This window comes from Rana temporaria, chromosome 4 (genome assembly GCF_905171775.1).
Source record: "Rana temporaria chromosome 4, aRanTem1.1, whole genome shotgun sequence".
Classification (NCBI taxonomy): Eukaryota; Metazoa; Chordata; class Amphibia; order Anura; family Ranidae; genus Rana; species Rana temporaria.
In genome coordinates, this window is record NC_053492.1 from 383,909,168 (window position 1) to 383,923,100 (window position 13,933).

The 13,933-nt window shown below is 40.4% G+C and overlaps 1 protein-coding gene across 2 annotated transcripts in view; it reads left to right on the plus strand.

The window, feature by feature from the left end:
- SMYD3 (SET and MYND domain containing 3) overlaps nucleotides 1-13,933 on the plus strand; it is a 702,152-nt gene that overhangs the window by 552,517 nt on the left and 135,702 nt on the right. For both annotated transcript variants that reach the window (XM_040351062.1, XM_040351063.1), the window contains exons 10-11: nucleotides 4,068-4,155; nucleotides 10,818-10,986. In XM_040351062.1, coding sequence (XP_040206996.1) covers nucleotides 4,068-4,155; nucleotides 10,818-10,986 — 257 coding nt within the window. The remainder of the gene's footprint in view (nucleotides 1-4,067; nucleotides 4,156-10,817; nucleotides 10,987-13,933) is intronic.

The window sequence follows — 13,933 nt, forward strand, 5'->3', positions numbered from 1 at the left end:
TCCCAAGAGGTGGGAAAGCCACTGTGGAACACAAGACAGGATGTGATGTCACACCTGGGGCAGGTGACACGTTTTGGAATTCTTATTGGAATTCCTATTGGTTCCTTTCTCAAATGTTTTGAGTAAAGGAACCAATAGGAGTTCTGAAATGCGTTCTCCTCACCTCCTGGAACATTGGACTTAATTTCCTCACTAACTACACGCTGTTTGTTGTCACAAGCGGCTCTTCTGGTGGATGGCTTTCATGTGGCATAGCTGCAGATAAGCTCTTTAAAGCGGGAGTTCACCCGAAATTTTTTTTTTAATATTAGATTGATGCTCAGTTTGTCAAGGGGAATCGGGTAGTTTTTTAAAAAATCGAAGCAGTACTTACCGTTTTAGAGAGCGATCTTCTCCGCCGCTTCTGGGTATGGTCTTCGGGACTGGGCGTTCCTATTTGATTGACAGGCTTCCGACGGTCGCATACATCGCGTCACGAGTAGCCGAAAGAAGCCGAACATCGGTGCGGCTCTATACGGCGCCTGCACATCGACGTTCGGCTACTTTTGGAAAATCGTGACGCGATGTATGCAACCGTCGGAAACCTGTCGGAAGCCTGTCAATCAAGTAGGAGCGCCCAGTCCCACAGCCCATACCCAGAAGCGGCGGAGAAGATGCATCTCTAAAACGGTAAGTACTGCTTCGATTGTAAAAAAAACACCCGATTCCCCTTGACAAAACAAGCCTCAATCTAATGTTAAAAAAAAATTTTTTTTGGGTGAACCTTCACTTTAATTTGATATTTCTCTGAGTTTGCATTTGGCTTTTTAATTGTAATAAACCCACTTAGCCATTGTGTTTCTTTTTTGTAGTTTCAGAGATTTGTTCCTGTCTCAGGTGGAGCTGCCTACTAAAGTACAACACCCTTCCTATGGGATGTTTATGAACTTCTTTAAACATTAAACATTTCGATTTGCTTTTGGGACGTGTTTTCCTATTGGTCCTTCATAAGACCCTTCATATATGGGTGATATTATTGATTTGTCCCTGGGCGCTATGATGAATGCTACTTTATGTCTTTATTTTTGTCAGCTGATGTATGTGTGCTACTCATTAATCACACCTGCTCTAAGTGTCAAACTCAATGTGAACTTTGTTGAAATGTTTTATATGATATGATTATAATTTAATATGAGTCATACTGGTTTATCTTATACTATGCCTACTTCTAGAATGTTGCTGTTCTAAATACTTTTATACCCCTGAAGAAAGAAATTACATCTGAAACGCGTCGGTTAATTTCCGTTTGACTGGTCCTGGGTGACCACCTTCTTGTCAACAGATACTTTGGAACATCTTCTCATACTGATTTAGATTATTTTTTTCATTACACCAGCCACAATTGGCTTTTAATAATTTATTGGTTGTCCAAATAAAGCTTGTATCTATGTACCTTTATACCTTTATATCTTTATTTTGATTATTTGGGCCTTTAAAAGTCCCTAAGGAAGTTTTTATTCCTTACACATCTAGATTGACTTTGGGATGATGGCCTAACCCGTTTTCTGTCTATACCTCTACTCTGTGATGTTATGTTATTAATATGTAAAAAACTTTTAAGCTGAACACTGAGTAAAATCAAAATTTACCTCAGAGTCAGGCTTCCTTGCACCTCATAGGTAAATGCTCAATTTTGTCTGTGGATCACATAAAAAGCAGTATTACTGTACCCCTTGCTTCAGTGGGCTTCCTTGCACATACACAACTGGTCCCCAGAGGCCGCTTTTCTTTGCTGCTCCTGCAATCCTACAATGTAAGTGGGAATGCTGTGGGCCCAAAAGTAACATTTTGGGACATCTTTTCCTTTTGTCAAGATCTGGATGCTTGATGGATACTGTATTCATGCTCTTGCTGCAAGCAATAAAAGTAATTTTTTTAATTACAATTTTAATACATTTGCTCAATGAACTTGGAACACAGTCAAGACAATTCATGGGACTGATGGATTTTAATTCTAATATGGTTGTTTGGCATGTACAAAATATATACTGGCCCATTTCTGGCAAACACCAAAGCCCATTCATTTTTAAATAAGTAATAAAGGTGATATTTAAATTAAATGCGCAATGTGTTTCCATACCATTACTTATTGCTCATATATACATTCTTTGTGAGATTAGGAGTGTTGAGGTCATACTGGTAGGAGGTTTGAAATTGCTGAAAGTTTGAGGATAGTCAGTTGTATTGCAAGATTCTGGTTGTTTATACAATGATCTTTAGAGTATGCAGACACTGGATGCCCTTCAGGAACAAACAGTTTTTTTTCTAGTTTCTTAGCATAATGCATGAGTGATTAATCAATATTGACTCAAATTAGCTTGTGTAGAATCTGTAAGTGTAGATTCTTCACTTTAGAATCACATACACTATTGATGTTCAGTGTGTAAAGTATAGATTCTCCACTTTAGAAGTGCAATACATACAGTATTGAATTTCTGCATGTGATATATAGGATTTTCCACTTTATGAAAGCATACATTATTGACTGTCTTATTATGACACACAATACCAAGTCTATAACACGGTTTAGCCTATGCTATAGTAGCAATATATCTGGGTACACAGAAACTGATACTATTCCTAAATATTTAATGAGATTGTAAATTATCACCGCATTTTCAAATGCACTTTGCACTTGTAGTTTGCACTTGTAGTGCAAAGTGGATTGCCTTTCAATCCACTTTGTGTTTTTTTCAAAATTGTCGCTCTTCTTTTGTTTATAGCACAAAAAATAAGAACCGCAGAGGTGATCAAATACCACCAAAAGAAAGCTCCATTTGTGGGAAAAAAGGATGTTGATTTTGTTTAGGTAAAATGTCGCACGACCGCGCAATTTTCAGTCAAAGCGACACAGTGCTGTTTTGCAAAAAATGGCCTGGTCATTGAGCAGCCAAATCTTCGGGAGCTGTGGTTAACCCTTAAGACCCGGACCTTTAGGCAGCTGAAGGACCTGGCCAGTTTTTGTGATTCGGCACTGCGTCGCTTTAACCGAAAATTGCACGGTCGCGTGACGTGGCTCCCAAACAAAATTGGCGTAATTTTTTTCCCACAAATAGAGCTTTCTTTTGGTGGTATTTGATCACCTCTGCGGTTTTTATTTTTTGTGCTATAAACAAAAATAGAGCGACAATTTTGAAAAAAATTCAATATTTTTTACTTTTTGCTATAATAAATATCCCCCAAAAATATATTAAAAAATTTTTTTCCTCAGTTTAGGCCGATACGTATTCTTCTTCCTATTTTTGGTAAAAAAAATCGCAATAAGCGTTCATCGATTGGTTTGCGCAAAAGTTATAGCGTTTACAAAATAGGGGATCGTTTTATTGAATTTTTATTATTATTTTTTTACTACTAATGACGGTGATCATCGATTTTTCTTCATGACTGCGACATTATGGTGGACACTTCGAATAATTTTGACACATTTTTGGCACCATTGTCATTTTCACAGCAAAAAATGCATTAAAATGCATTGTTTACTGTGAAAATGACAATTGCAGTTTGGGAGTTAACCACAAGGGGGCAATGAAGGGGTTAAGTGTGACCTCATTTGTGTTTCTAACTATAGGGGGGTGTGGCTGTAGGTGTGACGTCATATAAAAGGGAACACACGATCAATGATGGCACCACAGTGAAGAACGGGGAAGCTGTGTTTACACATACCTCTCCCCATTCTTCAGCTCCGGGGACCGATCACGGGACTCCAGCGGCGAGCGGGTCCCGCGGTCACAGGGCTTCGGACCGGGTCGCGGGCGCGAGCCCGCGACACATGGCTGGGCATTTAAAGAGGACGTACCTGTACGTGCTTGTGCCCAGCTGTGCCATTCTGCCGACGTATATGTGCAGGAGGCGGTCCTTAAGTGGTTAAAGAAGCATGTTACAAACATTAATTCTAAATATTGTTGAAAATGTCTTCTCGTTTTTGAATGATCTAAATCACAAAAAAGTGGTATAAAGATTAAAATGCATAGTTAAGCTTATTTCATATTGTGCCAAAACTATTAAATTTTGTGTTTTTGTTGAAACAGGATGAAGACATGCTAGCAGGGGATTCCGAGTCTTCTAAAGAGATGGAGCATTCAGTCACAGCACTGGAGCAATTATGTTCCCAGGACAGTATCCTTTACAAATGAACTTGCAAAGACATCGCAAAGTCTTATGCATAACAGTGTTTCTTTTTTCATCACACTTAGTACTATTGTGTCTAAAATCAGAAAGTCAGGGTTAGATTACTTTGTATTACAGGTAATGTTAATGGGCATTCTTATTTATAGGGCTGTACTGTTTGTAAATACTGCATGAATAAATGGGTTCCTACTAAAAGTCTTTAGAAGTTGACTGTGCTAGGGAAGAAATAGGGGTAGGGGCTCACAACTTTGAAGATGCAGGTCATAAACCACTACTTCCAAATGCTTATTCTGTAGAGGTTCAGCCAGCAGCAAGGAAGATAAAGGGTGCATGCTATGGAAATTGCTGAAGGTTGTGATTGTCAGATTCAGGTAAGTATACATCTAGGATGGGATGGCAGCTAGGCTAGGCAGGCAGGGGGATAAGTGTACTTTGTATAAAATTAGATTAAACCTTTACCATGATTCTGGGCATAATAGAAACTACATGATATTGCCGTGCACTTCATGATATGTCCTGTTTGATTCAACATTCTTTATCCTTTGCCCAATCAAAATTCATTCTGTTTTTAGCCTTGCGATAAGTGCTTACCACTATTCTTCTGTTGATCAGACTAGCATCTTTTCGTCTACATCCAATTGGCAGTAAAGCTCCACCCCATCACCTCTCTCTGCACTAAAGTTAGTGATGTTATTTTTTAATGAAAGTGCTTTTTACAGGCAATGTAACAGCAAAAGTCTCCAAGATTAGCAATCCAGGGCTGAATACCAATGCAGTGCCCCCATGTTTTTTTATTATTTTTGTGACAATAATTTGTTGCAGACTTTTTTTTATGATGAAGATATGGCGGTGCTTCAAAAGAGTACCAGGAACTGTCATTCTAGAGAGTCATTAAACGTCATTAATTATACATCTAGGCCCGGATTCACATACATCGGCGCATATTTATGCTGCCGTAGCGTATCTCTTTTACGCTACGCCGGCGCAGCGCACAGAGGCAAGCACTGGATTCACAAAGCACTTGCTCCCACTCGCTCTTAAAGATACGCTGGGTTTCCTCGGCGTAAGCCAGCGCAGGTGGAAGTGGGTGTGAGCCATGCTAATGAGGCGTGACCCCATGCAAATGATGGGCCAAGCGCCATAGAAGTACTTAAAATGAACGGCGCATGCGCCATCCCGTGGCCGCATCCCAGTGCGCATGCTCAGAATCACGTCGAAACAACTGCCTAAGATACGTCGAATCACTACCTACGACGTGAACGTAACCTACGCCTAGTCATATTCACGTACAACGTAAACAACAAAAGATACAACAGCTTGTGTTCCCTGGTCCATACCTTTGCATGAGTTGCGCCTCCTATATGGGGAATAACTTTACGCCGGACGTACGACTTACGCAAACCGCGTATATTATGCGCAACTACGTTCGTGAATCGGCGTATCTTCCTCATTTGCATATGTGCATAGAATATCAATGGGAGCGGAAAATGCGCCCAGCGTAAATATGCGCCCACGACACGACGGCGTAGGCAAGTTACGTCGGTCGTAGGAAGCCTATTTTTAGGTGTATCTCAGATTGTGGGCACGGCGCACAGATATGACGGCGTAAGTGCTTTGTGAATCCGGGCCACAGTGGGCAGTATTTTGTCAGACCATGATTCTGAGGCTCAAAATAGGATATTTATAGATATTTGTTTTTTAAATGGAGGCATGGACTAGTGTGATGGATCAAAGACATCTATATGTGTTCTCGTTGCTTTGCCCAGAGTTTAGCTGTAAAGATAGAAGAGTTTACAATTCATTTAAGTTTTTATTTCAGTGTTTTTCATTTGTGTAGCAGAAAATGCAGGCTAAGCTGTCAACATGGTTTATGCAAACTTGGATTTAAAGTGGACTATTCGGCCTTAGGGAACATAGAACACTTGGCTTTATCCTTTTTGTCATATAACATCTGCAGCTATAGTTAACTGACAGCAACTTAACACCTGCTGCACAATCTCCATCAACAAAAGTGTTTCCTTGTATAGCTGGCGGGGGTCTGCTAATCTGTTTGCCCAGGGGGGAGCTGTGATAATATCATTATACTTGGATAGAAATCCTACTGATAAGAATCTCTAATCTTGCAAATAATCTTTTTACGTATATCAGACAGATAACACTTGACCCTAAAGCCTCGTACACACATACGGGATTCCCGGCGGTAAAATCCAGAGGGGAAAACCAAGAACCTGCTCAGTAACTTTTTCCCCCTACACATGACCGGGTTTCCCGACAGGAAAACTGCCATGAGAGCTTTGGTCGGGAATCCTGGCCGTGTGTATGCTCCATCGCAGTGTTTTCCATAGGAAAACTGCCGGGTTAAAAGAGAGCTGGTTCTCTTTTTTTTCCGGCAGTTCCAACTGCGATGGAGCATACACACTGCCAGTTTTCCTGGCCAAAAGCTCTCATGGCAGTTTTTCCAGATGGGAAAACCGGTCGTGTGTACGAGGCTTAACAGGTAGCTTTAAAGTGTAGCACATGTCTATAATAAGGGAGGACTGTGGCTGAGAACTACAGTATTAAAATATTTCATCCACCTGTATGTCAATAAGGGTTCTCGTTTTTCCAGATCAAGGTATAGCTAGTAGTAGTTGGTCACATTCAACTGGACTCATTTTGTAATGTTGACACTAGAAGACATTCATAGATTCTCCAAACCACTTCTTTCTGTTGAATTCAGTTCCAGTGAGTGTCGGCAAGGTACCCTAGAAGAGGTTCTGTGTAGTTTTAAAATGTTGCACCTATGTTATAAGACTGCAGTCTTAACTTGTAGAATTTGTCCTACTGTGCTGGGCCATTTGTTTGTTCAGAGGTTGCTTTGTCTCCCCAATGTACACATCTTTGCATGTCATCTCAGCAAATGAATAGCCCAACATAAGAAGGCAAATTCTACAGGTCACGACTTGGCAGTTGTCTTCTTACATCTTAAAGTGGATGTAAACCCTCACATATACCCAGTGAAGTGAACAGCCTCAGGTGATACACAGAGATGAAACAAATCTCCCTACATAAGTTTTACATGTATATCTGCTGTGATCATCATTATATACTGTTTAGAAAGTGCACATCGTGTTAGAAGATTTTTTCCTCTTGGTTAGCACTGCAGTGAGGCCTGGGTATACAGCCAAGCAACTTGATTGGAAGAAAAGGCACACATCTCCTCTCCTCATAGGTAGAGACTTTCATCTCTGTTCATTGTATCGTTCAGGGCTCTGCTAATCTATTTATAGCATCCTCCCCAACACAAAACTTTGGATGCTTTTATCATATGTGACAGAGAACTTGTCAGGCTGGTAACAGAAAAACGCAGCAAGAAAAAGCTATGGGACATGGTGCTTTGAAGAGAGATAACAAAACATTTCAGATTTATGTGCCATACTCAAATTTTATGAATTGGGTTTACATCCACTTGGAAAAGAAAAGGAACAGTCTTGAAGAGAGAGAATAACCGGTTCACACAATGTGTGAAAGAGACCATCTAGCTTAAACGGCAACAACATCCCTGAACAGGGGTGAGAGGGCTTTCTTACAAATATGATGACCGTTTAAAATATCTATGCCGACAATTTGACAACAGTTCACGCCTTTAGCTGTGTAAATTGAAGAATTTACACCATGTAAACATACATTATACAATTTTCTTCCCTTACACTGAGACTTAATTTAACCTCATGCCTGTTTGTGGACAAAATACTTCTGTGGGACAACAGATGGACACATTTGGCAGTGGTAGGCTTCTGTTTTATACAGTCTTGAGCATGTAGAGCAATAGTAGATAGCAAGCCATCTACTATTGGTGACATTTTATATATCAGTAACCACACTTGTATTGTATAGCCTGCAGTGTATTCTAATATAATACCTGTACATAAGCATTGGCATTGGCAATGGGAAAGGGAATGTTGCCAAACCGTGTGTACATTCCATTTACAGTTTCAGGTTTAGCACTAAAGTCAAGTTTAAAAAAACAATCCCTAGCCTAGGACATGTAAAATTTAAAAATGTGAAGCTTTCACTGTAATATTTACCTTGAATCCAAAGCTACCCCCTTAGTAATTCACCTCAATGTTGGCAGCCTTCTGAGTTGAATGATGGGCAGCATTAAAGTGATTGTCTCCTTTTTTTCTATAAAAGTAACAAACATGTTATACTTACCTGCCCTGAGCAGTGGATTTGCACAGAGTAGGCCAGATCCTCCTCTTCTCGGGTGCCTCTTCTGTGCTCCTAGACCCTCCCTCCTGTTTAGTGCCTCCACAGCAAGCAGCTTGCTACGGGGGCACCCAAGCCGAGCTGCAGCTCCATGTGTCCATTCACACACGTAGCTGTGGTTCGGCCCTGCCCCACCTCCTCTCTCTCTTCTGATTGGCTAATTTGTGGACATCGCTGGACAGAGATGGGGCTCCGGTAATTATTAGGGGGCCGAGACGGGCTGTTTCACACAGAAGGCTTTTTTATCTTAATAGGGGGCGCTATAAATATATGTGATTCTGAGTTCGGAATAACAATCCTTTTGTATTTAAATAAAAATAAAGTGCATAGTGCTGGTGTTAATTATAAACAATTCAACAATATTAATTGTCCCTTAACCGCTTAAGACACTGACCATTATGCAGGTAAAGGACCTGGCCCCTTTTTGCGATTTGTCACTGCTTTACTTTAACTGACAATTGCGCAGTCGTGCGACGTGGCTCCAAAACAAAATTGACGTCCTTTTTTTCCCACAAATAGAGCTTTCTTTTGGTGGTATTTGATCACCTCTGCGGTTTTTATTTTTTGCGCTATTAACAAAAATAGAGTGACAATTTTGAAAAAAAATCAATATTTTTAACTTTTTGCTATAATAAATATCCCCAAAAAAGATATAAAAAAACATATTTTTCCTCAGTTTAGGCTGATACGTATTCTTCTACATATTTTTGGTAAAAAGAAATCACAATAAGAGTTTATCAATTGGTTTGCGCAAAATTTATAGCATTTACAAAATATGGAATAGTTTTATGGTATTTTTATTAATATATTTTTTTTTACTACTAATAGCGGCGATCAGCGATTTTTTTCATGACTACAACATTATGGCCGACACATCGGACACTTTTGGCACATATTTGGGACCATTGTCCTTTTCACAGCGAAAAGTACTATAAAAATGCACTGATTACTGTAAAAATGACAATGGCAGTGAAGGGGTTAACTACTAGGGGGCGCTAATGGGGTTAAGTGTGCCCTAAGGGCGTGATTCTTACTGTAGGGGTGCGTGTCTGGACGTGTGACGTCACTGATCGTCCTTCCCTATGACAGGGAACAGATGATCAGTGACACTGCCACAGAGAAAAATGGGGAAGGTTTGTTTACACTCACCTCTCCCCGTTCTTCAGCTCCTGTGACCCGATCGCGGGACACCGGCGACGATCGGGTCCGTGGGTCCTGTGGGCATGGTCACGAAGCTTCTGAATGCGTCGCGAGTGTGCCGCCGGCGGCACGCTCGCGACCCATGGCTGTGTTCTTAAAGGGGACGTACATGTATGCCCTTGTGCCCAGCCGTGCCATTTTGTCAACGTATATCGTCGTGCGGCGGTCCTTAAGTGGTTAATTATGATAATAGTGAATCAAAATATTTGATCAAAACAAAGTCCATGTGTCTTTTGTAGTGGAACTCCAGTCCATACACTGTCACCAGTGACAAACTTATGACAAAGCACCAGTGACAAACACCCGATGAGTGTGACTAAAGTGCCTACTCACCGGACACACATGACCTCTTTAGCTAAAAAGAAGGTCAAATCAGGTTTGTTTTTTTGTGGGTCATTAAAAAATAGATAAAATTGGGATCATAGCATAACACAGTTTACTTAAATTTGGATAAAAACAAATGCCAAAGTGGCTGCTTGCATTGTTGGGTGCTTTTTCCCAGAGCCAAGGATAACAGCATGAAACACCAGACAAAATGGTCTGCAGCCGCCTAGCCTCTGCTTGGTGATCGGCGTGCGTTCCACCTCCGTGATGTTGGAAAATCGGAAGTGATCGGAAGTGACGTGACCAGGATGCGCCTTCACGTACGTTTCGTCTTACAACGTCATCAGGAAGCATGTGTGTTCTGTGAGTACTCACACTCATCTGGTCATTTAATATAAGTTTGTCACTGGGGACGGTGTGTGGACTGGAGTTCCACTACAAAAGACACATGGACTTTGTTTTCATGAAATATTTTGATTCACTGTTATTATCATTATTGAAGGACGATTAATATTGTTGAATTGTTTATATTTACCACCAGCACTATGCACTTTATTATTATTTAAATAAAAAAAAAAACTGTTATTCATAACTAGGAATCACATATATTTATAGCGCCCCCTATCATAAGACACCCCAATACTTAAAGTCAGCACTCTGCACTTTGAGGGGAGCAGCTCATTTCAACTCGCATATATTTTTTAGTTCTATAGCGTGTGTTTTTTTTCACTTTTTTATCTTAATGCATAGAATGCATGAAGATAAAAAACATTCTGACTTTACAAACCCTTTAAGTAAAAGTCATATTAATTTTATATAGTAGGATAAAGTGTTTCAGTTTGCCCATGCTTGGGAAATCAAATCCTTAATGCTAACAGAAAGAGAAGAAGCCTCGGATCTGGCTAGGAAGCAGCTCAATAACAGTGGACTGCCAGACAAGAATATTCATCAGCTGAAGGTTCTTGACTTAGCCATGGATTCATGCATCAATCTTGGCATGTGGGAGGAGGCCTTAAAGTATGGTTTCCGAACGTTGAAGCCTTACAGGTAAGTGAATTTTGATATCTGATGAACCATTCATAGAATGTCAGCTAGCATTTCTATAAGGAGAGATCAGCAATGGCAGCCAACATAATTTTACATCACATGACTCTTTTTTAAATGTTGTTGAAATGTCATAAGATCGTTTTCCTTTGCTAGCCAATTGCAGATAATATATATACAGTATTAGCTGAAACTCTTTTTAGAATTATTCCTCATTTAAATCAGTAATTTGCAACAAATTTAACAATGAAGCACTTTGGTGTCCTCAAGCAGGCTATGTATATAAAAGTATGCAGTGCAACCGAAATCTGGTTAAGGCTACATGCACACTAATTGGTACATATAATCACCAAAGCAGTGACAGACTTATGCCTTGTACACACGATCGGAATTTCTGATGGAAAAAGTCAGACGGAATTTTTTCATCGGATATTCCAACCATGTGTGTGCCCCATCTATGTTTTTCCATAGGAAATTCCGACGGACTTAGAAAGAGAACATGTTCTCTTTTTTCCCGATGAAAAAAAAATTCTATCGGAAATTCCGTTTGTCTGTATGGAATTCCGACGGAGAAAAAAACATGCATTCTCAGAATAAAGTCGATACATGCTGGGAAGCATTGAACTTAATTTTTCTCGGATCGTCGTCGTGTTGTAGGTCACCACGTTTTGGACGGTCAGAATTCGGTGTGACAAATCAGAAAAATCTGTCAGAGTTTATCCCCACGGAATTTCCGATCGTGTGTACGGGGCATTAGACAATTTGCATGTGTGAGGAAGCGTGGGAGAGGAAAGATTTTCACTCTCAGCCGTATTTAATGATGTCATATCCTAGAAATACATCCAGTGAATTATTCACAATGGCCTATTTGGGAAATCTGGCCATGTGCAGCTGTTATTGGGTGCCTTTTTGTAATTTTATTTTATTTTTTTTCTTATTTTACATAAAACTTTCATATTATGCAGAACCTTGCAGAGTACATGAAACCGTTAATATCTGCCTCTGCTTCAGAGAAACATACAACCTAGTTTAAGTAGTCAAAAGTCATATAACCTATCAATATGTATAAAATTGTGGGGTAAATGCCTGAAAAACACCCATGCAAATGTGGGCAGAAAATACGCATTCCATAAATGCAGTACCCCAGTAGGAATTACACTCAAAACCTCAGCAAGGCAAAAGTACAAAGCAAATAACCATACTGCTGCTGAAATTACCATACTAAGATTAAAATGTCAGAAGATTAAATCTCTTTATCAAAACGCTTCTATCGTCAAACCATTAAATTGAGCTGATTTGTAATAAACTGGATGCATTTGTTTTGCATCGTGAAGAGCAGCTGAGGAAAGATTCCATTAAAAAAGGATGCATGTGTTCATGCAACCCATTAAGCGTTATACCCAGTTTCTAATATACATTATCTAATTTCTCTGCATTTTTATAAGGAATTTGCTTAGACAATTACAGTGTTCTTTCATTTAATTATCATGTTATTACACAGGCTGGCTTGTGGGGCTACTCCTTAACCTATGATGGAGTGGTGATTTCTTTACTCAGAAGGTCAGCTTCTGGAGGGCATTTATATAAAGTGAAGAGTGTCAGTCAATTCAATGCACATTAACTCAGTACACTGTTGGACACAGGAGGTCTTTCCTCTTGCTTCCTCCTGGATAGTCATCCCACTATGTTGGGTTACTGTCTGGCCCATCTTGCATTCTCTTTGCAATACTCATCTTCATCCCCCTGCACACAAGTTCTTTTATATGGCCACTGGAGACAAGAAACATGTCACTGCTCTTTACCTAAATCTTTATTCTTACTTCAAAAAAGGTATTAGAAATAAATACAATTTAGATCTGAACATGCTTTACCACGATAAAATCCAAGGCTGGTCATACACGGAGCAAATGGGAGGCCAGGGGAAGCCGTCCCTGCCGGGAGAACACAGTGATTATCGCTAGCAGCCACTTGCGATAATTGTAAAGTAAATCTAGCAGGCTGGTTGTACCCAAGTTGATTGATCGATCGATCGACCAACTTGGTGCATTCAGCCTGCCCACTAATAGTTCGAATCTCAGCTGGTTCCTTACCACACTTACCTCATCAAGCAGGCAGCCCTTCCCTCCGGGCGGCGGCTTCTCGTGCATCTCCTCATGGTGGCCGTGCGTCTCCTCCCTTCTCTTCCTAGGTGGCCAATTGGATCGCCTGTCCTTTCAGCCAACTGGTTGATGGGTCACAGGACCCACTTCCTGATTGGCCAGGAGGAAAATCAGTGTGACAATTGTAAAAATGAATTCGCTATTGTCACACAACTGGCTGTGCTCTGCACCCTGAGCCCACCCTTTTTTGAAGCCTTTTAGTGTCTCTGGCTGTAATCACCTGCTACAATAAGAAAAACAAACATTGGAATCTATGCTTTCGGTGCCCCACATGTAGATTAGGGGGCCGGATACATGGATGGGGGGGGGGGGCGATGCCCGTGCACCACTAAAAAACAGGTCGCACTGTTGCCCATACTTACCAAAGTAATAGGTTGACTTTTCAGAGTGGAGCCATTGCTCAGCCTTTATTACCATGAGCTGGTTAAAGGGCAACATGTGGTACTTTCCCTGCCATTTAATTCTCTAATACTGTCATTAATGGTAGAGGAACTGTCCATAGCACTGTAAAGGATTCGGTTAGCTTAGCAAGTTAAAACATACAGTACGCAGGGTTTTCAGGCAGTTTATTAGATTGTGGCCATGGTGAAGCATGGGGAAGGAAAGTACATAATGCTTGCTCATGGGAATTCCTATGAAATGAACCTTCTATGTATGAGAAAAATTCAGCATCACTTTAAAATTATACAGTACGCCAAAGGTTCTTTAAACTCGATGGCAATAAAGCATGTTTTTTCCAGTCTGTGAAAAACTGTAGGAAAGAAACCCAGAGGATACTCATAGTGACTAGT